Genomic DNA, 27,580 nt, shown 5'->3' with positions numbered 1-27,580 from the left:
TATTTGTATGATAAATGTCTTTTCCAGGATTATGGATGTTTATCAAATATATGTATGTGTATAATAAAAAATCTTAAATTTATTTCCGTTATCTGGTACCTGTAATACAAATTCTTTACGAACTTAGTACGGGACCAGTTAATGTGGCGTGATTGTTAGTAAATATTTATTTATTATTACCGATAATTAATCGTGTTTTCGATTTTATAGTTTTACGCACGTTGTAGATTTTGACGAGGTCACTGATCTATATCGAAATAATTCTGCTTAGCTGTGTTATTAATTTCTTTATTCAGTATAAAATAAATAAGGGACTTAGAAATAATATGATATATTTCAATCGTTGTATAGGGGGAAGGGTGGACGGACGGTAGTAGACCACGCGGGAGGTCGCCAATGCGGTTTACCGACCCAATCAACACTACAGTGGGAGGTCCCCTAAATGAGTGCAGTAGAATTGCCTCAAGCAGAGAAAGATGGCGGGACACCGTGAGAAGCGTCAAGTCTGCTTCCTCCAACACTATATGACGATTACGACCAATCTGTCAAGATTGAGAAGAAGAAGAAATAAGAGTCTCCAAAGTTGTATTTTTATTTAGGATCCAACTTTTGTTTCCCACCGTGTAAATACAGACATTGCTCTTAAATTTGCAATTTTTTTTTCCTTCGTCACTAATCGTTGGTAGTCTACGGGGCTATTCCAGTTACGCTCAGACTGGTAGTTAAGCTCACGGGCTCAACCTGAGAAGATTGCTAGCATTAGCCGGAGCCTAGATGTCACAACGTGAATTCGTCACCCATTTCGAAACATGTGACGAAGTCTCAACTGTATAGCGTATAATGGCTATAATTGTCATCAATTCCAGCAGTAAATTATTTAATTTTGAAAAAGATGAATATTCAGAAAGAGAAACACTAAAGCAATTACATTTCTGTTACTGTATCGCGACGGTCACAGTGATAAAGGAAATAATTACTTCTCAATTAGTACCACATGGCGTCGCATCGCGAGAGCATCGGTATCGCAGGATCCGACTGATGCATGACCACGACCACTCTGTCAAGAGTGTACGAATAGGAAGAAGAATTAGTTGAATCGTTCAGTTTTTTGCTATGATTCTTCTGTTCAGATACTTCCGTCAGATGTGACTTCGGCGTGATTGGGACCCCGGAGAGCGATTTCGATAAAAAAATGTCCCTACACATGCTCGCAAACGACATCGGCCATGAACGAATATAGTCGTGATAAATAATCTGAAGTGAATTTTGAATTTGCCGAATTGGTTGCGAATGGGGCGTATTGTGATGTGTCGGTTCTGTTTTGAAGGGGCGATTCTTTGGTCCCATGTCTCAAGAAGACCGTCAACTCATTCTTTAAATACTCAATCTGTTAATCAAGATCTAAAACATTATTAATAATAATAATAAACTGATATACATTTAAAAGTCTAGAACGCGATTGTGGCGAATGGTAGCATGGCACAAAATCATTAAAAAATATATATATGAAAAAAAACATTTGTTTATTATGTTGCAGTTATTATTGTGAGAATACCCAGTTTCTTGAATAGCTGATTTATCGTTAACAAATAATGCTCCATAAACGTTGTTTATAGCTCGGGCTTCGACTAATCAGTTTTTATTGTCCTTTTGTTTTGTCGGCATACAATATCAGTTAAACTACAACTTGGAATTAAATGGAATTGATGTTGGATTTACTGTAACATTGAGACATGTTAAATTTTGTTTTCTTACCATCAAAGGCTTAGAGCTCTGATCGCGAAACATACCATACATAGACTACTGTAATTAGTAATAGGACTGAGTTTCTCGCCGGATCCTCTAAGTGGGTCGCGTTTCCGATTCGGTGGTAGATTCTGCGAAGCACTGCTCTTGCTAGGGTCAGTGTTAGCAACACTCCGGTTTGAGCCCCGTGAGCTCACCTACACACTTTAGGGTGAAGCTGAAATAGCCTCTCAAGGCTATCAAGATAGGTAAAAAAATAGTAATACCTGGGACGTAATAAAAGTGGTTTCATCTTTGAGATGTTATCTATTGTCTTTAGTAGACTGATTTTGTATGATAAAACTTTTATGTTAAGTAATCATAGTTTTCATATCATTCGTAGCTTCCTTTGTGTGTTCCAATATTCGGATACATAAATGGAGAAATGAAATGAAAGTATAAAAAATTATCATATTAAAACAGCGCAAAACTTTTAAACTAATTATAGTAGATTCAATTTTACTTCGGGGATGCTCACCAGTATGTTGTTGACCAGCATGTGGGATCGCTATTCAATAGATCAGGTGAATGTTTATTTGCCTATAATGGAACTGAAATCAATTTTGCTTAATTTCGTGTAGTTTATCTGACGTTCATAATAACATAAATGATTGCTCTCACTCTGCGAAACACCGTGCCACATGGCTTCGCATCGCGAGAGCATCGGTATCGCAGGATCCGACTGATGCATGACCACGACCACTCTGTCAAGAGTGTACGAATAGGAATAAGAAAGAATCTGACGTTCGAACTTTAGCTTACAAATCATAAAGACTTCATTCAGGTTTTAATGTAGCGTAAACGAAATAAAAACTCGAAAAGACATTCCTATAGAATTAACCGTCTGTACTAAGACGGTACTAAGATCACAGTTCAGTATAATGATGTTAGAGTATTCCTCGCCTGACCAGTCGAGCGTACAGATGCGCAGACAATATAAACGGATTCCGTACTAGCGTCAACACCGTCGAATGGAACGAAAGCTATCAGTCAAAATTCTTTACGACTGTCAGTAAAATTTGCAACATAATAAGTTTTTTGGCAACGATGATACTCTCAAAAAGTTTACTTTGTGCTCAATTTTGACGGCTGATGTGAGCAATTTGGTTAAGTGTGACACGTCCAAATGGGTTCCTGCGTCACAATGATGTATTATTATTCGCGATATCCGCAGAATTTTCTAGTTAAAAACAAATTCGATTCATGTGCTTAGTTAGAACTTCTTTAACAAAGAATAAAATATTGTATGTCTATAAGCTAAATTTTTTGTTGATACAGAAAAATAAGTTATTGTAATTAGTGTTGGATCTTAAATAAAATTGTGTCGGGAATAAACTTAATCATTTTTATAGGTCACAAAGAGTCTTAATCAAACTTGTCAAACTAAAGCTGATACCGAAAATATCAATACTCAATAGCTCAGGCCTCGTTAAATTAACTGACGAAACGAGTTTTTATGTTATAATTTAAAAACAAAAGGTGATAATTTACATGCTATTTTAATTGGCAATATTGAACGTTAATTTGATATGTGAATCGATATGAATGAGCATGTTGTTGAGTCATCGATTATGGTTTTTTTAAATAATTTTATTAGTTACAATTTGCGGAATCAAGTCGAATGAGACCATTGAGAAAGGCCGGGATTCCCGAAGGGGAAGTATTGCGTGAAAACAACATTTGTACATATGTGGTACTAAGCGGTCTTTACACATCCCGCCGACATAGAGGTTTGGTCATTGTGACAAAGTCCGAATTGATGTGTCGTGATGGACGTGTCGGATAACGCATGATAAAATTATGTAAATATAAAATTTCTAGTCGTAGGGCGTCGACGTGGTAGGATGGTAGGGGTAGGTACCACTACCTGCCTATTTCGGCCGTGAAACGGTGATGTGTTTCAGTTTAAAGGGTTGGGGCATGTACTGTCATCCTTTCGGGCGTCCTCGGGGTGTCGCCGCGTGTCAGGTTGTAGTATTGACCGCGGGAACCCCCTACTCTGACCGGGTTCTGACCCCGGACTGAGATCGGACGTCGGGTGTAAGAGTGCGGGGAGTCATTTAGTGGGTGGGCCCTAAAATCCTTGGGCCCGCGATCTGCTCTCAACACCGGCAGATCGTTGAGTCTCACATACCCCGCGCGCCACCTAGGCGCGGGGACCTCGTAGAAGGTTCGGCCCCCGGCCCGGAAAAAAAAAATGTACTGTCATCCTTGGGCTTGTCATCAATGTCTCAAGGTGAGTGGCAGCATTTACTTTAATTGGCTCTGATAATTACTTAAAATCAGAGAGCCGGTGAGCTCGTTCACATATCTAGCGATTAAAAACAGCATTGTTCCTGTCTGTCAGGTCTGGGATTATTCGCATCCGAGGATCAGATTTGGGTTTTTGAGCGACACTGAATTTAGACGGTACCGTTGCTGGTTTTTTTTAAGCAGATTTCATCATTGCAGTCTGTAATTTTTTATCGATTCGTCTTAAGACCTGAGGTCCTTTGCAGCAATGTGGTTCCGTACACATCTGTAAGCAACTAGAACTATCTAATGAAATAACTAGATGTATTCCCTTAAAAACCGGAATAATGGCCTTCGATTAAGAATAATAGACAGACAAACTAAAATTAAATATAACGAAAAACTAATACGAATTGAATACATTCATATAATATCTGGATCATATCATATCCGACGTTCGCCCCAGTTTTTGTCTTCGTACGTAAACAATAACATTTAGATTACAAAGAAGCTAAACATTTTTCGTAACCGAACTCAGATGTGGGTTCGTCCGTTCATTGTTTTTTGTCGCTTGGGACATTACGTTACGACAAAAAGTTAAATTAAAATTGTATTGCAGCATACAATGAGTGTTTTATGCTTTTTGATTACTTATGTTATATTTTATTTAATGTTTTCGCGTCAACGCGGTATACGTTATAAATAGAACAAAATTAGTGTACATTGTGTGAATTAGAGAAACTTTTAGAGGTGTTTATCTTGTTGAAAATCCGCTAAATGAGGGCAGCGCCGGACTTTCGGGAGGCAGCGGCTTACCTCTGCCCCTGGCATTGCTGATGTCCATGGGCGACGGTAACCGCTCAGTATCAAATGGGCCGTATGCTCGTCTGCTTACAAGGGCTAACTTAAAAACTTGTTTTGTTTTTTAGCTGAGCTCACGGGCTTAACCTTAGAGAATTGCAAACACTGATTCTAGCAAGAGCAGTGCTTCGCTCAATCTACCACTGTGTGGAAATCGTGTCCCATTGAGAAGATCCGGCGTGAAACTCAGTAGGTTATTTATTGCGTAGATGAGTGAGTAACCTGACTCTGAACCTTGTGTGAAGTGTTTACGGGAGTCCATAGATATCACAACGCCACCAGTCGCATTAGGAATAAGGTCATTGTCTCAATCGTATTGTATAACATCTGTTTCGCCTTTCATATGCATGATCACTTCACGGTAGAAATAGACAGCATGGCGATACCTATCCGTACGGGCTCCCATTTGCCTTTTCATGAGTTCTGTCTCATGCGAGGTTCGGACGTGGGTTGTTGAGCGACAGGAGGTTTTCAGTCGGCTCGACTCCGACATGCCCCGCCCACCATCCCTAGTGGAGGGCGGAATTCCGGCGATTTTCTCCTGACAAAAAAAAACCGTAAGGCTGGTTGGAGGTCGCAGTCATCATCATCATCATCATCAGCCTATAGCAGTCCACTGCTGAATATAGGTTTGGAGATCGCAGTACTCTCCTATACGATTTAGAGAAAGCTTCTGCCTGTTGTCTTGTAGATCTCTTAGTCAATTTTAGACGCCCTTCGACATCCACGAAAAAAGATGGACAGTTTTTGTTCTAGGCCTCACAGAGAAAGAGAGAATAGATTTTATTTGTACGAACAAGAGAAAGAAAATGCAAAAAACACATATACAAAAATGTATAATGCGCGGGCTTATCGCTAGGCGAGATCTCTTCCAGACAACCACCACGTGGACAAGAAGCACTTCATGAAATAAATTAACCACGGTGTACTTATCGGTTGAAAAAGTATATACATAGTTATAAGTTATAAGTCTGTAATTGTGAACAATATAATGATAATTTTGCTACTTTACACATAAAAAAAGAGAATAAACAATTTACATAAATACCTATGAAGCATACGTGCTATTTTTCATTGCACACCTTACATTGTATGTATATTAATTAAGTAAATTATACATATAAAAACAAAATAGTGTATGTAATTAATACCTCGTCATCCCGTAGACTAAATTCTATTGATGTCTTTTATTGATTATTGATCTTTTATTGATTAGGCTTCTACCTATATATGTTTGTGCCTTTTTAGTGTTGCTTTTTATAGAGTTATTTTCGTTTCATTATGTTTCAAATCACAACTATACATACGATTTTAAGTAATTTGAAATGTAATTTAAAGAAAATGAACTTACCGATTCAAGCTAGTGGTTAGATTTAGGTGTGTGGCGCATTTACGTAGTAGATGTCTATGGGCTCCAGTAACCACTTAATACCAGGTGGGCTGTGAGCTTGTCCACATGCCTAAGCAATAAATAAAAAAAGCTAGAATTTTCTTTTGGGTTATGGGTAAGAAGAAGCATTTACAATATGTCTAGACCCGAAGTATAGCCGGCAGTTACTAACCATTGAACAGAGAGGCGATAGAGATAAGTCTTACCTAATGATTTGGTCGTAAAATGACGTATTGCCGAGATATTCTAAATCATTTTCAAATATCTTAGCAATTAAGGACAAATGCACGCTTTAATAAAACGAGATTAATCGAATTTGGTTCTTTTTTTATATGTGACGTATGTATGTACAATATAAGTTATTTACTAGAACATTTCGATGCCTCCAATGAACACTACGCTAAATCCAAATTCGTAGATTTACAGGAGGAGCGTTTAAACGAAAAAAGCGGATAAAATCTTTATTATTGCAGATATATTTATGGTTTTTTCTTGTGTAACTAGCTGATTTACTCTTGCTTCGAACCTCATCAATAATGATTTGTAATACTTTTAAAATAGTGAAGCGATTTGCGCGAAAAACCAAAATTTCAAAATTTTGAGTTAGAGTAGTGTTCATTGGAGGCGTCGATTTTTTTTTTTTTTTTAATGCTGAGACGTGGACGAGCTCTCAGCCCACCTGGTGTTAAGTGGTTACTGGAGCTCATAGACATCTACAACGTAAATGCGCCACACACCTTGAGATATAAGTTCTAAGGTCTCAGTATAGTCACAACGGCTGCCCCACCCTTCAAACCGAAACGCATTATTGCTTCACGGCAGAAATACGCGGGGCTGTGGTACCTACCCGTGCGGACTCACAAAAGGTCCTACCACCAGTGAAGATTTAGTTGTGCTCCAGGTATAGCTAAAAGTATAATGCATGAGGGTTAGTACGCTCTTGCCCTCAGATGGGTCGTAACAGCAAGTCGCCTTTGATGTCAACAAAAAACGGTAACTTGAGTATTTATTTGTGGGTGTCTATTTTGGTCAACATACTCATATTGAACGCAAAACACATGTTTCGCTTGTGAAAGTTCGTTTAAAAATTTACAAACACAGCTGCAGTGTTGTGTTGTTAATATGATAAAATTAGCTGGAAAATTTGTTTTATCCCAATGATAATAAAATTCAATTTTAAATGCGCTGGAAACCGCTGTTACCGAAACGTCGAAGTGTTACAGTGAATTCGTTTTAGTCTATTTAACAAAAGCAGCGTCTTACTTGGCGTGTACTTGTCATTTTCCGAGAACGACCTAAGAAACTTAGTTCTGTGCAATCTTTCACATATGGTCGTACCGCAAAACTTTATATATTCCATGTTCGTCAACTAACACAGCACGACGCACACAGACACGAAAACACCGACAAACGCGACATTCTCTATACGTAGCGCAAACAACACTGAGCACATTGGCCGTTAATTCGAATCGAATTTAATTTTGAAATTATTTTCATTGGAGCGTCATTAAAATACGATTAAATCGTCGAGGGCACGTGTCGTGTTAATTGCAGTGCAGTGTATTAATAATATACGCTCTTATCGGTTGCTTGTTGCGAACTAACCATTCACCTCCTAATGGTTTAACAGTCGGAGATCAAACGTGCTCGATATGTACTTGTGAAAGTAGATAAGCACCGTGGTCGTGTCTGGTCGATTGACGTAACTATTGTGGTAAACTTTATGTTCACGGAGAGGCTTCGAAATTATTATTCATTAAATTCTAATTAACTTTATTAATGTAATTAAAATTCAATTAATTAATTTTAACTATGACATGTCCTTCTTCAAACGAGGCTTGTGGAGAGTATTAAGCGGTAGGCAGCGGCTTGGCTCTGCCCCTGGCATTGCTGAAATCCATGGGCGATGGTAACCACTCACCATCAGGTGGGCCGTATGCTCGTCTGCCTACAAGGGCAATAAATAAAAAAATAACTTGACCGACTGACTCGGTGGTGCAGTAGTTAGCGCATTTGTCTCTCGTGCCCAAGGGCCGTGGGTTCGATTCTCGCACCGGACAAACATTCGTGTATTGAACAGTTTTGTTTGCTCTTTGTTTATGTTTTTATTATTTATATACGTACATGTAAACCTAAATAGGACTCTGATACCCAATGCACACGGAATCCTAATTTAAGGACCGGATGACCATGCGTGATTTGTTCACAGTTATAGTTGTAAAAAGTTGGGGAAAAAACCCAAATGAAATGCCCATAACATTTTGTCTTTTAAGGTTTGTGTTAAGCGTACTCTTTAGACGTAAACGATCGACCTATGTCCGAGCTTATAACTCAAGACACTAAGAAATAACTTTGCCGTTATATAGCAATATCCAAAAATTGCAATATAGGTGTGTGAATTAAAACACTGTGAATCTTTTCCTACGTTGTCAAATAGCAGCTTGTGACCGTTACAACGTAGCAGAGATGCGCTTATTCATATATAAAGGACGTAAGTAATTATATCAAACATTTGGTTTGCTGGAGGATTTTTTTTAAGGTATCACTACATTTTCCTTACTATCTTTAGTTTGATATTTAAATACATACATTATGTACTTTTTTTTTTATGATTGAATATTTACTGGTGGCCCGGAGGCCTTTCCAGTTTCACCAGGACAGGTGGGCGAGCAAAGGCTCAGCCAGGAGGGGCGGGATTTGCTAACAGCTACCCGAGCGCCTCCGAAGGAGACCTAACAGCTCAAGAGCAGCTGCTTCGCGAATGAATCTACTACCGGATCGGAATCGCGACCCGCTGAGAAGATCCGGCGAGAAACTCAGCAAGCTGATTCATGGGTTAGGTCTTTGTCGAGTTCGACGAGTACGGTTACCGGGGTCCCTAAGCCTGCTCCTAGTGTTAGAGCTGAAGGCGTGTAATGCGAAGGTTATTGGATCTGATGGATCCGTAAGGACGTGTCTAGGGCGTCGACGGTGACTGGCTCCTGCGTGATCAGGATTCGGGGAGTAGTCAGCGGCGGCAACGATAAGGCGATTATCATGACGATTATCATGACATGGTCCTTCTCGAACCCGTCGCTTGCGACGAAGGGCTCGACGAGCGAATTATCCCATAGATACAGCCCACTGAGTTTCTCGTCGGATATTCTCAGTGGGTCGCGTTTCCGATCCGATGGTAGATTCTGCAAAACACTGCTCTTGCTAGGGCCAGTTAGCAACACTTCCGGTTTGGGCCCCGTGAGCTCACCTACCTATTAGGGTGAAGCTGAAATAGCCTCTAAAGGCTATCAGCATAGGTAGGAAAAAAAAAACGAAGTCTTGGTAAGCTCTTACATTTTTTAAATATTACCGTAAAATCTATTAGAAAACATCAAAATATGTTGTGCTCATAATGTGTGATGTGTATTTTTGGTACTTTTCGTTCACCTCACTTATTCTCTAATCATTCTGGCCTTTTATCATGAAAGTAGTTAATGTGTTTCATTGTTCAGGTTTTGATGGTTTCTCTTTGTTTAATATCGCCCTTTCGCAAAATTAAGCTCGCATCAGTCTTTGTTAACCCAGTCTTTATTTCAAATAAGTGTTTATTTACTTCCAAATATTCGTTAAGGTTTATGTAATAGACTAGATATTAAGTCGTAATATCCGGGCCCACGACTATATATACCGTCATGCGGCATGTCGATTCAACCATCATTATTCCGATAGTTCCGATAGTTGTACATCGGCGCACGGTTTGTTAGCGAAAAGTTTAGGGTTCAATACGAAGAAGAACTTAAGAAGCTTTCGTTATTCGCTGGCCTGGTACAGAAAGTTGTCTTTGATACGGCGCGTATTGTGAGGAGGTTTCTTACTCTGGAGCCCTAACCACTGGAGCTTGTGTCATACACACCGCCACTAGCGGCAATCTTTTTTTTAATATAGTATTTTTTTTAAATTGTATTTTTAACCCTTTGTTTTTAAATTGTATAATTAATGAGATTTTAATAAATATAGTATCATAATAATAAGTCGTAATATAATAATTATAATAACTCTAATGAAAAAACCACTTAACACGTGTTCACGAAATATGGTGTAATAAAAAGCAAATCAGCAAAATTTGTGGTGGTAAGATGTATTGTGAGCCCGCACGAAGCAGTAATGCGTTCTTTCGAGCACTTGGCTCAAGATGAGTGGTGGTATTCACATTGTGACGCTTATGGCCTCTGGGAACCACTAACACAAATTACGGATATGGGCGGTGTACGACCGTCCATCTAAATCTATAAAAAATGTGTTCGGTTCTAATTGAGGTCATGCTTCTGAACTGAAAGTCGGTTATGGTGGTTAAGCAAAGTTTTGTGCAAACGTTGGCCGCCCGTGAAATAGATGCGATTGCCAAATAATGCGGCCAACAGATTTCAAGAGCCGGGAAGGTCTTGCAATACCGATGAGATCACTAAACATCCAACGAAGGATTGTATTTATAGATCAGAAAATAGGGTTTAGTGAATTCGAGTAGCACAGTAGGTAATTTCAAATGTTACTACTACACTATGGATATTATTGTTTCTCGGGAAGATGAAACATTTGAATTGCCATATAAAAAAATCTAGTCATTTATATTTAATTTTGGGAACTTTATTTAGTTATATGGTCACTTTGCTCCTGTCATGTAAGGGTATAGTGGATAGCATTATTAAAAAAAAAATTATTTTCCGAGTATTCGAAATATGCAAGACAAATTTCTGACAATAATTCGAGAATGTTGATTTGAAAATCGAACCAAAAGTTTCTATGTAATCCTATGCAGTTCGTAATCTTAAAAAGAATAATAAAAAACAATATTGAAGATACAAACATTGTGTTACAATAAATTGTTGTTCATATTAACAAGCTGTATATGCTTTAAACAGGTCTAGGTCAATTTGGTTTCTCGTAGGGAACCCGGAGGGATCTTTATTGTTGTTTAGTTGTCTTCTCGTATCGTGACCCTGTTAGCAAGTTATGTCTCGTGCAAACCGGCGCCAGACAGAACCGTAGTGGCTACTTCATGGCATCTGCAACATGCTAATGTGATGCTATTGACTTTCTTTTTATACAGTCTATTTTTCTGATGGCCGTCCGACTTTTGAGGTTTGAAAGCTTTCTAATTATTTCATGACTGAAATTATAATCACAAGTACCTTTTTTCACAACGTGTTTGTTGTTTCACTCAAAAAGGATTGGGGCTTTAACATTGCCGTTATTAATAAAACTTGTATTTTAGTAATGTTAGTAGATCTTATTTCCAAAAAATATATATAAATTATTTTGTGTTTGGAAATTTTAAGAAATGTCATCAAACCGAAGAGTAACTTTAATCTATACGATACGATTACAATAATGATTTGAAAATGTGAATCTAATATGTTGTTGTTGTTTTTTATATCATTTTGGATTTGTATTTCTTCTAAATTGAATTCAGGCCATGTCTTAAAATTGTAAGCCAAATGGGATTATAACGTAAAAACACATTGTGTTTTTATTACGAATCAGCACTCAGCACAAAACTATCCATCTTAGTCTATCTAGCCTTTCGTGCATTAATTGCTTGCTAGATTTTTTTCACGCTGTCACAGAATACAGTGGTACTGGCAATTAGCATGCGCATCTAATGCCACACCAGTATTATTAATTTGTTTAATAAATACGAATTAATCGGACGACGGTCTGTCCACGTGACGAAGTAAGTACAAGCGGTAAATAATATCGCAATGTCAAGTCGCAAGTGGACTGGTGTAGGTTACGAACTGGAATTATGGATTACGGCAATTGACGCGAAGGATTGTGTGTGTAAATGATATCAGCATATCCTAGTTTCTATTTCGCTTCGTGATTCTCTCTGTGTTTATATTTATCACAAATAATTCAAAGAAGGTAGCAGCTGTGTGTTTAGAGAGCCTTTTAAAAAAAAAAAAACAATTTTTCGATTATAGCACTTACAAAATATGTAAATAAAGAAATGTGTTTGTAGTTTTTTTTTTACAATTTTTTTTTTACAAATAGTAATGGTTTTTATTTATTTATTTTAGTGAAGGTTTTTTTCTTAACACAACGTTAATGTCGCACTCAAATTGGTTCATATTTTCGAATTTGCAGTGAGAGATTGCGTTATTAATTCCTTTTTTGTTCCCATTAATAATATTTGTATTTGTAGTTGCTACTTCTTTTTTATTTACTTGCATATTTTTAGTATTTATTTGTATGTAATCGTATGTAAGTCTATTTTATATTGTATTTATTATATTTTTCAAATGTGTTTATAAGTATATATTTTTATGTAAGTTTATTAAGATATAGCACCGTCCAGTTTGCTTATTCCTCTCCCTGTAATGTTGCCTGGAAGAGATCGCTTTTAACGATAAGGCCGCCAATTTATGTCACCGTCTATAATTCGTTTTTTAAGCTTACTCTGTACATGTGGTGTTAAATAAAGAGTTATATTATTATTATTATTTGTATTTCATGTAAGTTTCGATCTTGTTGTTGGTTTGATAATTGTGAATCGATTGTCCTGAAACATGTTTCGGTTCATATCTCCGCCGTTTGATTTGTTTGTCGTTATCTATTTTCGGCTTTTATGAGTCTTCAGATTTTTATGTAGGTTTTGAAAGTATGTAGCGCGTTTCAAATGAAGTCATATTTATTTCTATAGATTCAATTTTCGAAATATTTTTTTAATGCGAGTTAGTTATACTATGAATTAACGTAAATAAAAGCAAATTTCAAAGCCATTATACCATGACATCAACATGCGATAGCGTCAAATCTTGTTATTGTTTTAAACCATATTCAATTATTGAGAAACTAAAGCACATTTTTTAAACCTCTCCCAATACTAGGCCAATTCAATTTCCGAATTTACACCCTTATCATTTCGAAGACATACCCTAGCCCGGAGGAGACAAATACAACAAACATACACAAAAAGCTTTTAACACCCAAACTCATATTCATTGTTTACGAACGTGAAAAAATAATCGGCCCGTCATTTTCCTTTCGGCAATCTCGACTTTAGAACGACGGAAATCATAAACGGGCGGCACTGCACACGCGTTTTAACGCTATTACAATTTTCAGTTGAGCTGTTCGAATCGTTCGCGGAAGTTTTGAGCTTTACATTCGAGGGGTGGCGCGCGGCATGTCATCGCGCTTAGCTGTTCGGCGGAAGACTGTACACGATTTGCGAACAAGCCGCTGGCTCGCCATGCGCGGATCGCCACATCCACGAGCATCAACGCTCCACATTCATGGTCAATGCTAACACTGCTTCATGGCCCTTCATCTTACTTCTATAGCAGAGTTCCCCAAACTTTTTTATGTCGTAGTCCCCTTGCCATGTTTTTCCGTGTCGGGTAGACCCCCTACTTACCTGATATTGATTTCCTGTAAATTTCTAACTGTAGTAGAGTTTAGTGTTAAAAACTTAAAGTAAAAACACATGTTAATTTATATATTATTATTAATTGAATTTAAATTAAAACAACTCAAAATAAAATTTTGTATCTGTTATGTAAAATATACGTAACATAAAATAAACTATAAATAAAATAACATAAGCAATAAGTCAATATTTTTAGTGAGAAGGATGAACCTGATGCTTTAATAATAAATTATCAACATTTGGCGTCAATTTTGTAAGGGTTAATCTTAAATCTCCTTGGCTAATGATGTCTTGATATTATAAGACAGTATGATGTAAGTAAATAGGTACTATCAGTGTATGTGTTGAGATCCCTTAAGGTTGTCATAGACCCCTAGGGGTCGGTATAGACCACTTTGGGAATCACTGTTCTATAGGAAGAGCCGTTTCCCTAATTCGCGCCCACTTGTATTAACTTGTATTACTAACATCGCGCAAATTGGAAAATAGCACGGTTAAATATTCTTAAAGATTCCAATTAAAACGTACCGAAAACCTACACCTACAATTAATGTAATGACAGCAGATGTCAATTAACACAATTAGCACAACATTGAATGCGTTGTGCGGTTTAAAAAGTCCCATACGCAACTGTCCTCGGATACGGCAGTCATACTCGTGTTCTAAGGCTCGAAACGTGAGGCGACCGTGTCCAGGTTTCTATGGGCATGAGTCATATTAAGAAACGGTTCTTTGTGAGGCTTATCATGTCCCATACGCACTGCAAAGAAGTCCGATCTTGCTTCGAAAATACCTCAAACGCACTGGCTGAAAGTTTTACAAAAAATGGTCCCGCAATCAACGTGTTAAGGCGCTATTTCGTGTACGAGCGCAATGAAAACAATACGCAGATTAATATAACGTTTCCTTCATCGACCCACACAAAAAGTCATAAACGGTGCTGGAGTCATTTCGAGGACATAACTGCAATGCGCTTTTTATTCTTGAAAAAAAAAAAACACACACACACACACTTCTTTTATTTATGCTCAGCATCTATCCTGTACTGTTTGTAGGTTAGAGGGAGCGAATAAATACTTAAGCGTACAGACGGAGAGCAGATACTGTGAAAATTTAATGTCCGGTACTCCTTAATTGTTTCAGGAAGCGGTGTTCATATACAGGCGTTACGTTGGATCTTTCGCCTTTTTTTTACAGCTTAGATGGGTTGACGAGCTCACAGCCCACCTGGTGTTAAGTGGTTACAGGAGCCCATAGACATCTGCAATGTAAATGCGCCAGCCACCTTGAGATATAAGTTATAAGGTCTTAGTATAGTTACAACGGCTGCCCCACCTTTCGAACCGAAACGCATTACTGCTACACGGCAGAAATAAGCGGAGTGGTGGTACCTACCCGTACGGACTCACAAGAGGTCCTACCACCAGTAAAGTTTATTCTCGACGTTATTTAGAATTGCCGAAGTATATTCTCGACGTGGGAAAAACAAATTGATATCACGATTATACAGTACCTACAGGGCATTCCGTAATCGTATTGATTTTTTGTCACTTTTTTTTTGGTGTTAATAACAAAAAAGTGCACTTGGATTTAGGAAGGGAACTTGCTCGTTATGTAACTGAGCAGTCGCTTTTCACGGTAATCTAAAATGGACAAACCGTTTTTATGGTCAACTTGGGTATATCGAAATCGTAATATATAGCTCTTCGAAGAAATGTTTGAGTATTAAGTTATTTCCCATAACGTGACACGCCTTGGACATTTTGATTGTGAAAATAATAATAAAATACTCCAGTAATTAACCAATTAGTCGAAGTTTTCAATGAATTAGTCAAAAAGTTATAGTGATACCGGTTGAATTACGACTTGATTTATTCGATATTCAATTAAATAATAATAATAAAGTAGGAATCACAAATAGAACTGGAGCTCTACGTTGACTTAGTAAAAGTGTTATTCCAAATTGAAATATTGTAGTACCACTCAACAGTCATCCTTATTCTAAACTAGCTGACCCGGCAGATTTCATAGTGCCTCAATCGATAAATAAAAGACCTAAACTTTTGTATAAAATGAACTTAAAACAAACAAAAGGAATCCATCCGACGGGTGACACACGAAAGGAAAAACAAAGTTGTTATTTTTATTTAATTCCGAGCATTTTCAAATGTTTTCATTTCCTCTTAAACCTTCTCTGGACTTCCACGAATAATTGAAGACCAAAATTAGCAAAATCGGTCCAGCCGTTCTCGAGTTTTAGCGAGACTAACGAACAGCAAATCATTTTTATATACATAGATATATAGATTTCACAAAAACGGACATTAAAATTTGAGTTCGATCGTTTGCTCTTGGTCGTATTTTGAGGGCGCTTTAAATAGACGTTTGCGGTAAGGGTGTCTAGAAATAGTTTCATTCATTAAAATTTCCAATTCTGTTCTGACTGACTACTCACTTATAAAATTAAATATTTAATTAAAATTGGTAAGGTCGTCATTCGAAATCCAATTTAAAAGGTATTACCTGAAGTACTAATATATATAGCAATTTATTTAGGTATTTTATAGGCAAAGACTTGTTTCTGCCTTTAGCATTGCTGACGTCTATGATTGACGGTAATTACTCACCATCAGATGGGTCATATGGGCTGCCTATAAAGGCAAAAAAGGAACTAAAGTTAGGTACTAGGTATTAAAGGTACTAAACTATATAATTGAATTAGTGATATGATTTATTCTTCTTCTACTTCTTGCCCTTGTCCCACATAATGTGGGATCGGCGCAGCATGTCCTCATATTATGCTGCACAGGGATTTGGCATGAGTTTTACGATCGGCCTTCGGTTTGACGTCGACTCTCCCAGGGTTATATCTCCATAAAATATATCAATTGCTACGTGCCATACGAAGGGATTTTTTCGATTTCTTCTTTCTATATACGTCTTTTACTTCATTCGTGTTTGGTTCTATGATTTCTTGTTTTTTTATTATAAACAAACGTTTATAATAGACACGCATACAAACTCGCAAAATGCGTTCCAGCTTGAACCAGGGTACAGTAGCCGTATATAAATGAAGACGAAATAGCGATTGCACATTGGCGTGTTCGTGAACTCCATTTGGAACGTCGACTCATTTTGTATTCGAATAAACAAAACTAACAACGAAGAAAACGATAAAAATACTAGGAGCACTTTGCATAAAGCCGTTTTTAGTGCCCAAAAGGCCAACGAATTGTCAATAGCAAGACGCGCAGTGTTTGCTTTAAAGTTTCACAGACCAAAGAACGGAATACATTACTATTCTCACGAAGCACTAGTTCGGTGTGGTGGGAGTTAAAAAAAGCCTTGTACGACGTAGGAAAAACATTATATTTTTATAAAAATCGTAATTTGAACTTTAAATTTGACGCAATTAATTACTGATGATCACGAACTAGTGCGAGTTGTCGTCACCTCAATGCAATTAATATTCCAACCTCATATCTCAAGATGGCTTTTTTTCCTACCTATGCTGACAGCCTTGGGAGGCTATTTCAGCTTCGCCCTAACATATAGGTGAGCTCACGGGGCTCAAACCGGAGTGTTGCGAACACTGGCCCTAGCAAGCGCAGTGCTTCGTAGAATCTACCACCCAGTGAGTAGATCCGGCGAGAAACTCAGTGGGCTGTGTCTATGGGTTAATTTGCTCGTCGAGCCCTTCGTCGCAAGCGGCGGGTTCGATGAGGACGGTGACCGGTGTTTGTGGTACCAAAAAGCACCTCAAGATGTATCGGTGACGTTGCAATGTTTGCGGTAAGATTTGTTGGTTTCCTCTGATGTGATGTGTTTTATAGTAGATATCTTACCTAATAGTAACGTCTCGTCGTCGAGTGCGGTGACGAGCGAGTCGGTGCAGCAGGTGTTGGTGTTGTCGATGGAAATGCGCACCGAAGCGCAATCCGCCGGCGAGTGGGGCAGCTGCTCCGCCGATTGCGCCGCGACCCGCCCGTTCGCGAGCCGCAACGACGCTGCCCGACCCCCGGTACCTGTCGCCGCGCCGCCTCCACCATCATCACATCTGAAAGAGATAAGACAATTTTAAAACTATATACAATACTGATGATACTGGCGATTGCATGCAGCAGAAAAGCGAATGTTGCGATAGATGTGTGGAGTAACGAGAATGGATAGAATACGGAATGAATATGTTGGAGGAAGTCTGAAAGTGGCACCTGTGACAGAGAAGCTGAGAAGTGCACGTTTGGGATGGTATGGACATGTGATGAGACGAAATGAAAATGAGGCTGGTAAGAAAATGTTGACTATGAATGTGGAAGGATAACGAGGAAGAGGTAGGTAAGAAGAAATGCATGGATTGATTGAAAGACAATATGGGTAAGAGCGGAGTGAGCGAAGAAATGGTATATGATAGAAGGGTATGGAAGGAGAAAACAAGTTGCGCCGACCCTAGGTGACTGGGAGAAGGGCAGGATAATGATGAATGATGATACAATACTGATGTGGTGCTGGCGACATATGCTAAGAATACCATGGACGTCCCGCCGTACCAACATTTCTATTCTCAGGCAGTTAAAAATAGAAAAGACTCAACGCCTATCCACAACCTGCCTACAAAGAATATTGCGGTATTTTGGTCATGTTGCACGCAGGGATACCAGCAAGTTGGAACACCTTGTGGTGGTCGGTAAAATAGAGGGAAAAAGGCCTAGGGGTGGAGGTCCCAAACGATGGTCGGACCAAGTAGCGGAGGAACTGGGGGTACCTGTCAGCGACGCACTCCACCAAGCTACAAAACGGGATCAATAGAGACAGCTGGTTGACGGAATCGGACGTAGTCACGATCCTCAGCAGTGAGGGGCCGATCGAAGAGAGAGATAGAGAGATACAATACTGAGATATGGATATGTATTTAGCGCCCTTTTTTTGACGCGCGAATGTTTTGTTTGGAAAACAAAGACAAATGGAAGAAACATGTGACCAGATTACGTGATTTTACAATTCATTCTTAAAATAATTGCGTATTTTTTTCCTACTTATACGCTAGTAAGTACGAAAAAAGAATAATTGGGTATTAACATAACTTTTATCTGCTAATAATTATTTTTTATTGTTTGTCTTGCCCCTAGATAAACATAATGGATAGTTGGACTCTGCTTAGTTTCAATCAAAGTAATTCTATTATACATGTTTTAATTACGTGAACTTTCGTGACGCCATACCCGATTTCAGTTAAAATGTTGCGCTGGTTTTTCGCGTGTCACTATGCTGAGTCGGGCTTTAACCTTTACATTTTTTTAATTTTAAATAATGAATAAAGTTTTGTCAATTATCACTTGCTACTTCGGCCTGCTTAAATATTTCTGTTCCAAAATTCTGTCACGAAATATCAAAATTCTTTTATACAAGACCCTACTGAGACCCATTCTTATTTATGGCTCAGAGACATGGGTACTCAGCAAAAAAGATGAGAACCGTCTACTTGTGTTCGAGCGTAAGATTCTAAGACGGATATTCGGTGCTGTGCGGGAAAACCAGATATGGAGGACGCGCTATAACCACGAGTTGTATGATGTTTACAAAGATCCTAACATCATAACAACTATAAAGATTGAACGCCTACGATGGGCAGGACATGTGGTTCGAATGGAGAGTACCAGAATGCCAAGACAATTGCTCTATGGCAAACCAGAGGGCCGCAGAAGTCGTGGCAGACCCAAACTTCGATGGTTTGATGGCGTGGAGCGCGACCTCAAAAATATCGGCGTCAAGAACTGGAAGGAGAAAGCCCTGAACAGAGCAGTCTGGAGAGACATACTGGACCAGGCTAAGGCCCACCCTGGGCTGTAAGGCCTAAGATGATGATGATGAATTATCACTTTCTAAGCCGCGTTAATGCTCACATCCTTTCCAAACATAAAACCCAATAAATATTGGCAGTTCTATGAATTTCTGCTCACGCATATTCCGTTGAATATTGATTGGTTGGTCTTGTTCATATTAACATCTCTGATACTGGAAACTCCAAATCGAGGGATGAAATTATGCCTTCTTTGTAAGCTGTGTAACGATATTGCAATATTGATTTTGTCGATTTGAGTGTGCCGAGCACACTGCGAACAGCCCCCCTTTATCTAATCCTGCATCCATCTCACCTGCCCTGTGTGGTAGGGAGTTTCTGCCCGGGCAGTGGTATGCCCCGAGGCAAGATATTCAAGAGCGATCTGCCGCTCCCATCTTGAGATATGAGTTCTAAGGTCTCAATATAAGTATATAGTACAACGGCTGCCCCACCCTTCAAACCGAATCGCACTACTGCTTCACGGCAGAAATAGGCAGGGCGGTGGTACCTACCCGCGCGGACTCACAAGAGATCCTACCACCAGTAACTACGCAAATTATAATTATAACAAATTATACCACCACACATACACCTACCCGTGCAAATTCACAAGACGTCCTACAACAATGAATGGTAGATTATTTTTTTATATTGTCTTTGATATTACTCTGAATCTGACGGGTGAAGTGTCTATAAAATTACTACGATAATACGGCCACCCACATACAGGTTCGAGGTTGAATTCAAGTCAAGAAGTTTTATACATAAAACCTTTGGCACCATTAGTGCCGCACCGCGTGACTAATTCGCAATAGAAATTGTCAGGATATAATATAATATCATCATATTTCATATTTATAGTCACCACTATAAATATGACAACCTTGTTTCAAATTTGAAAATCATCGAATAAAATTGTATTTTATTTGTGCCGGTTGTCAAGCTGTTATTGTGGCTTGCAATTTAATTAACACTAAATAAATTATAATGAGCATAATTTGAAAATGAAAAATACGTGTTGTTTTTTCATAATAAGTGAACAATTATTTTTCTTAGTTTTAAATTTTTCGAGATCACCTTTTAGAGACTTTTAAACGAAAAAGGTTCATTCATCGGTTTAGTTTCCATCTTTGTTTTTATTACAGTTGTAGGTAAATGATCATACGGCACCCCTGATGGTGAGGGGTTACCGTCGCTTGTGGCCGTCAGAAATGCCAAAGGTAAATTGTTAGAAACAATTGTTATTTTGATAATACGTTTTTTTATGATTGAAAGATTAGTCTAGTTTCTCCAGGGCAGGTGTCTGAGCAAAGGCTCAGCCAGGAGGAGTGGAATTTGCTAACAGCTACCCGAGCGCCTCCAGAGGAGACCTAACAACTCAAAGTAGCTACTTTGGGAATGAATCTACTACCGGATTGAAATCGCGACCCGCTGAGAAGATCCGGCGAGAAACGCAGCGGGCTGCTGTTTAAGTTGATAATTTAAAAAAAATTAAACAAAAATATAAATAAAAATTATGGTAGCATCATTCTATTGCTAGAGGCGTGATGTGTTGGGTCGTAAGGATTGGTAGGTTGGTTACTTTTATCTTCTATTTTTGCTTTACTTCAAAGGCACGTAAGTGTACACCCGTTGATTGTGAAAGTGCGGGGAATATTTGTAGGGGAATTTCTAACCGATGTTGATGATGTAACGTGTGCGTGTGCGTGTGTGTTTTCTTCCCTACCTGTTCGCTTGTAGCTTAAGAGGCTATTCCAGCTATAGTAATGTGTGTTCTGGAAACTTCGTGTGGAGGAGCGTGGCGGTTCCAAGTAGTACAATCTAGTCCAAGTTATATGTAAGGTAAGGTAAAGAAGTAATTTGAATGCAATCGAAACGTTTTATTGCGACGCTAACGTTCAATAATTCGAAATAGGTAATGTCATCGTAATGGGAAAACCCTGCTAACTTACTGAAGCATTTAAGAAGGAACATTTTATCCTTATAGGCGCTAAATTAGAATATACATTGATGAAGTCATGGTTTTTATTTTACAACGCCGAATGCATTATATTCAAAGAACAAGAGTGTTCGATTGTTGAGCAGTGTATGAGTTGAGGTTGTCGTGGACCTAAAGGATAAGATGCCCGGTGCATTCGAATCCCGCAGGCAGGTATCTACCAATTTTTCTAATGAAATACGTACTTGACAAAAAAGGAATAATATCGTATAATAAAAATCAAACCCGCAAAAATTATAATTTGCGTAATTTTTGTTTTTTGTTTCTTTTTCCACAGTTGAAAATCGCCGGATCTCCACCTGCAGGGCGGGTGGGGTATGTGGGAGTTGAACCTCACTAAAAACTCCTACCGCTCACAGCCGGCGCCCTACCGGTTCCCTCGATCGACGGGTCGGGAGCAGTAATGCCTTTTGGTTTGAAGGGCGGGGCAGCCTTTGCACTGTTAAAAAAATCTGAGACCTCCATGTCTCGAGGCGGATAGCGGCACGTACGTTGTAGTTAGAAGTCTACGGATTCCGGTAACCTCTATAACACACATCTAAGCTATAAAAACTTCTTTTTGGTGGGACTTTACCATTATTTTCTGCCCTGACAACGATTAGACTGAAAACTGATATTAGTATCATAGCGTAAGTTAAGCCGAAGAACCCATAAAATAATAGTTTGTGCAATATGCTTGCTTACTGCTTGTGATATCACTCGTTATTTGAATAAATAAAAAGGCAGTAAGCAGTCATATAACTATGCAATTATCTTTACACTTCTTTGTTTTTTTTATTGCCCTTGTAGGCAGACGAGCTTACAGCCCATCTGATGGTGAGTGGTTACCGTCGCAAATGGACTTCAGCAATGCCAGGGGCAGAGCAAGCCGCTGCCTACCGCTGAATTATTCGTGAACACACTTCTTTTAATATTTAAATAGTATCAAATTAAGATGCTGTTTGCTTTTGTTTCTAGTGCTTAGTTCTCTAAGCCACGCATTTGATTTTGATACCCATTTTAACTATAAAGAACGATAAATGAGGAAGATTTAAATATATAAATTTTAAATACATATTTGGATAACACAGAGCTGGACTAGGTTGGTGTTATTTAAAAAAAAAACTGTTTTCGTACGCCCGCATCGGTAACGTTTGCGAAATCAAAAGAGGAAGTGTGGTATCTATGATTAGCTACTCCGATGTCGATCCTTTGTTATATGTCATACTAGATACTAGTGCGAAATAATTCCTCACAGAATGTATACTTTTTATTTGTTGATCATTTCAAACAAAAAATGTAACCTCATACATATATCTTTTTTGTTGATTAGATGGCTGAACGCGATCACAGCCCACCAGGTGTTATGTGGTTACTGGAGCCCATAGACATCTACAACGTAAAACCGCCGCCCACCTTGAGATATAAGTTCTAAGGTTTCAGTATAGTTACAACGGCTGCCCCACCCTTCAAACCGAAATGCATTACTGCTTCACGACAGAAATAGCCGGGGTGGTGGTACCTACCCGTGCGGAGTCACAAGAGGTCATACCACCAGTAATCACGCAAATTATAATTTTGTAACAACATTAATCTCAGTGGGTCGTGATTGCGATCCGGTGGTGGATTCTGCGAAACACTGCTCTTTCCAGGGCTAGTGTTAATAAATTCTCTCAGTTTGAGCTCGTGAGCTCGTTCGTCTATCCATCCAAGTGTAGCTAGAATAGCTTCTTAGGCTAGCAGCGAATAGGCAGGGAAAACAATAAATCACATAACCGGTGGTCAAGCGTCTCGTGAGTCCGCACGGGTAGGTACCACCACCTTGCCTATTTCTGTCGTGAAGCAGTAATGCGTTTCGGTATGATGGGTGGGGTAGCCGTTGTAACTATACTGAGACCTTAGAACTTATATCTCAAGGTGCCATCACCATCTGCTGTGAAGTACTATGTGTTTCGGTATGAATGGTTGGGTAGCCGTTGTACTATAAAACTGGGTCATTAGAACTTCATTCCATTGAATTAGGTGGTGCTGTGCTATCATAGGTTGAAACTTCAATTGTTAACTGGTTCATTAGATGTTACTGGGGGTAGGTCGTTGCGAACTGCACTGGTAAGCACAACTATCCTGCCTATTTCTGCCGTGAATCAGTAACGTGTTTGTTTCGGTTTGAAGGATGGAGTAGCCGTTGTACTATGAAACTGAGACTTAGAACTCATATCTCAAGTTGTGCTCATCTGAGCAAAAAAACATCATACGGTATATATAATATTATATTAATCAATGATATAGAAAACTTGTCCATACTAGGACGATATTGCTAAGGGCTAAGAGGATCCGAACTGAAACTATATTCACTGAAGACATCAGTATACGACTAGTAATAATAATACTTGTTTTGCACACAAATCTAGAATTATATGAATCAGAGATCATTTTTCCCACGTACCTACTATCCGACCTTAGAATGAACTCTGCTCCTCTGAATACTATTAAATGATTAAACGATTTATAGCTGTTACTATTAACTAGAGGTCCCGCAGTAGTCGAAATTCGACTATAATTAATTGGAATTGTAAGTTTGTACACTGTTATGATTGTATTTTATACTTCTATAATCACAAATTTCACCAAGACTACACTATAAAAAATATTAACAAAGACAAACCATATTCTATTCTCAATTTGACAACAGATGTCAAGAACAAAAGTTTGACAGTAAATAGAATGCATGCGTGTGTGCGTCAAATACATGGTATGTAGTGTGTGTAATGTTTTCTTTATTGATTTAATGTATCTTATAAGTATTATTTAAAAAAAATATTAGCATTGTGCACTTCTTCTCTATATTCTCTATAAGTGTGGAAAATTTCATACTCCTCCATCCGCGCAATTTTCGTAAAAAGGGATAGGTACAAAGTTTTTGCTTCACGTATTTATATATAGATACCTTACAAATGTTTTGGTTATACTGTTAATTTGTAAGAAGACTAAAATAAATTAATAAATAAATAAACGTCCTACCTACCTAAAGTAAGATTTGAAAAGAATCCTCAACAATAGATAAGGGTGCTATTGTGTGGTTACCATATCCGTAAACGACAGTGATCAGTGCCCACTCACCATCAGGTAAATAAAGTAACGCATATGGTAGCTCTTTAAAAATAAAATTTTCATTATTTAAAGTACCAACAAACAGATATATTATAGGAGAGGATCTGTATTTAATCTTTTGAAACATTCCCATCCGTGGTCGTTAAGTTAAGCTGTTAATAAAATAAATGAAATGATTGCGGGAGTGAACCGGATTCCCTTCAGATTTTATTAATGTAATCTACTTTCGATACAATACGTATTTTCAGCAATAAATATTTGTTCGATATGTGTGGCTACTAGTAGGACATGTTTTATGTTTATTATTTAAACTATGGGGTGATTCAAAGCTGAAGATAAAGGATGAATGATGACATATGAAGATAAATGGGAAGAGAAAGAATAAGACGCTCGGTTTCATTATTATTATCAACCCAGAGATGACTACTGCTGAACAGAAGCCTCCTCCAAGATTCGCGACAATTACCGCGATTACCGGTTCTGCGCAGCGCAGGATTCGTGGGATAGTTAGCACGTCGTCGGTCAACCTTGTGGGAAGACTACCCTCGATGTGTTTTCCAGTGTACGATTTTTATCCCAGAACTTTTTAGCCTTAGTTTTCGTCTGTTTTTCGAGCAACATGCCCTGAGCACTGTAACTTTAACCTCAAAAATTTTCAGGCTGGGTCGGTTATCTTGGTTTTCCTTCCTTATTTCTGATTCGATGACGCAGGAAAACTCCGAGCATGGCCCTCTCTATTGTTCTTTGAATGGCTCCGAGCCTTCTGATAAGGCCTATTGTCAGCGATCATGTCACATCACACATATACATTTAGACCCTCGCCATACTCTCTTTTAAACAGGGAAAAAGTCCCATGGGATTTGCTTACAGGTAATGTGAATCCATACGGTTTAGTGCCACCGTCCTGTCTACATCCTGTCAAGATAGGTGGTGGCTTTCACGTTGTCATGTCTACGGACTCTCATAACCAATTTATGCCAGGTGGAGCCAGAGCTCACTCAACTACGCAATGAAAAAAAAAAGTGGGGTAAACAGCCTTATCGCTCTCTCAGTGTTTATTGGTAAGCGTGGCCAATAAATAGTTTTTTTTTTTATTGCCCTTGTAGGCAGACGAGCATACGGCCCACCGTGAGTGGTTACCGTCGCCCATGGACTTCAGCAATGCCAGGGGCAGAGCCAAACCGCTGCCTACCGCAAATGTCAAAGTGATTACGTACTTTGAGACTGAGGTTAAAGTCTCACTTGTAACTCGCTCTTCAAACCTAAACGAAAGACGGGATCTCGGAAAAAATGTATTTCAAACTTTTTAACACGTTTCCACAAACCAAAGATAAGCACATGTTTTAAATAAACACTACAATTCAAATTAAATATAACACATACATTATATTATATTTCAAATATTTATATAACACAACTAAAGCTAATATTGAAGTTAAACGTAAAATAGCTTCGATTTCGGCGAACAAAACGGCCGAAAACATTGTTCTTAAAAATTACGTTTGAGATGTGACAAATTCGAAATGTGTCATTCAACGAAATTCTTTGGAGAGTCTTAATTTTCATTGAAAATACACAGTCATTTGTCATTTTAGAATAAAAGGATTGGGTTTAGGAGATGTTTAACGTAATGGTAGTCGACTTTTATTGTTTGTACAGAGCTTGGAATGAACAATGCATCACGGTGCGGAGCTAATCTGTGTGTGCCAAATAAAACAGACGGTCTTAGGATTGACACCTACTAAGAAACTCGGATCGGCTCGGGGGAAACTAATGACTTTGCTTAGTATTGAGACAATGATGTTAGAAAAAATCTAAGTTAATGAGAAGAAATAATTTAGGATTTTTGTCATTTTTTTTATCATTTTTGATACTTGATTTCTTTGTGAGTTAATCAAAACATTTCCTTTTTTTTGTCATCCTAGAGATAAAAAAATGTAGGTTCATTTTATGGCACATATTATTGAAAAACTGCTCGGTTGCTCGGCTGCTGCTATACCGGGACAATGCGGTTTTTCCTTTCCATGACTACCCGTGATGTTTCGTCGGCGTTAAAAGATGTGCGAATGATTCACGAAATGTTAACATACTTTTTTCTATGCATAGGACTAACGTAAGCGAACGACTGCGTAACATACACTCGACGAGCAACAATTCGGTTGACATATTCTAATATTGTGCACTGAGTTCTTTGAAGACTTATCATAATATACATACCTGCACGTATTAATCTTAGTTTTTATGTTCGAATAGAATATTGTTTGTGTATGTGTATTATTCGGGTCTGTGTACTTAGCCGAGTCATTTTTATGTTGTTTTAAACAAAGAGTATCAATTTGAAATAAACAAACGGGATATTTAATTAATTTCATAAAAAATCAATTTTATGCGGATCCATACATATATGATAAAAAGCTGTTATCAATATTTGAAGTGGATAAGCGGAAGGTTTTTTACAAATGATTTACGATCGCAAAAAACCGATTTATAATATAGTACCGAGAATCCGGAGACTGCATGAATTTCCGGAAGCCTCCCACGCCTCCCACGCAAGATCGTTGGATTGCCTCTTAAATCTTTCCTTAAATTTTCCCCGAACAAATATGGGCCACGTTCTGACTCGTGCCGAACATTACTCATTTTAAAAGTCAGGTTACGAGTTAAAAGTTTTCCGTGATTGCGTACATAGTCTATGATTTCCAATATCAGTTTCTCTTTAAACAAAATCAAACTCCTCGGAGATCTCTTTTAGCGATAAGACCACGTATTGTACAAATTATACCTACTTGCTGACAAGTTTTCCATATTAGTTATGTTTTGGTGTACAGTAAAGTGTTCTCTATTTCTTTTTGTCTCTCTCTGACCCAAATGTCCGAAATGAAAAAGATTTGTCCGTTTGTTTATGCTAGAATCGTATCAATTCTATCGAGCTTGTAATGTATTTTTGGTGAAGGAACCAAGTTACAGTATTGACAACAA

The 27,580-nt window shown here is 38.3% G+C and overlaps 1 protein-coding gene across 19 annotated transcripts in view; it reads right to left on the bottom strand.

The window, feature by feature from the left end:
* The window catches only part of LOC101745162 (potassium/sodium hyperpolarization-activated cyclic nucleotide-gated channel 2), a 271,145-nt gene that overhangs the window by 74,620 nt on the left and 168,945 nt on the right, over positions 1–27,580 (bottom strand). For 5 of the 19 annotated variants that reach the window (XM_038017547.2, XM_038017550.2, XM_062673961.1 and 2 more), the window contains exon 3: positions 17,519–17,730. In XM_038017547.2, coding sequence (XP_037873475.1) covers positions 17,519–17,730 — 212 coding nt within the window. Of the gene's footprint in view, positions 1–7,531; positions 7,829–13,116; positions 13,479–17,518; positions 17,731–27,580 lie in introns of those variants that run through there. The other 14 variants (XM_062673967.1, XM_062673968.1, XM_062673970.1 and 11 more) reach the window with 11 other exon arrangements.

This window comes from Bombyx mori, chromosome 19 (genome assembly GCF_030269925.1).
Source record: "Bombyx mori chromosome 19, ASM3026992v2".
Lineage (NCBI taxonomy): Eukaryota > Metazoa > Arthropoda > Insecta > Lepidoptera > Bombycidae > Bombyx > Bombyx mori.
Note: the sequence above shows the minus strand (reverse complement) of the source record. Positions and strands in the feature narration are given on the sequence as shown.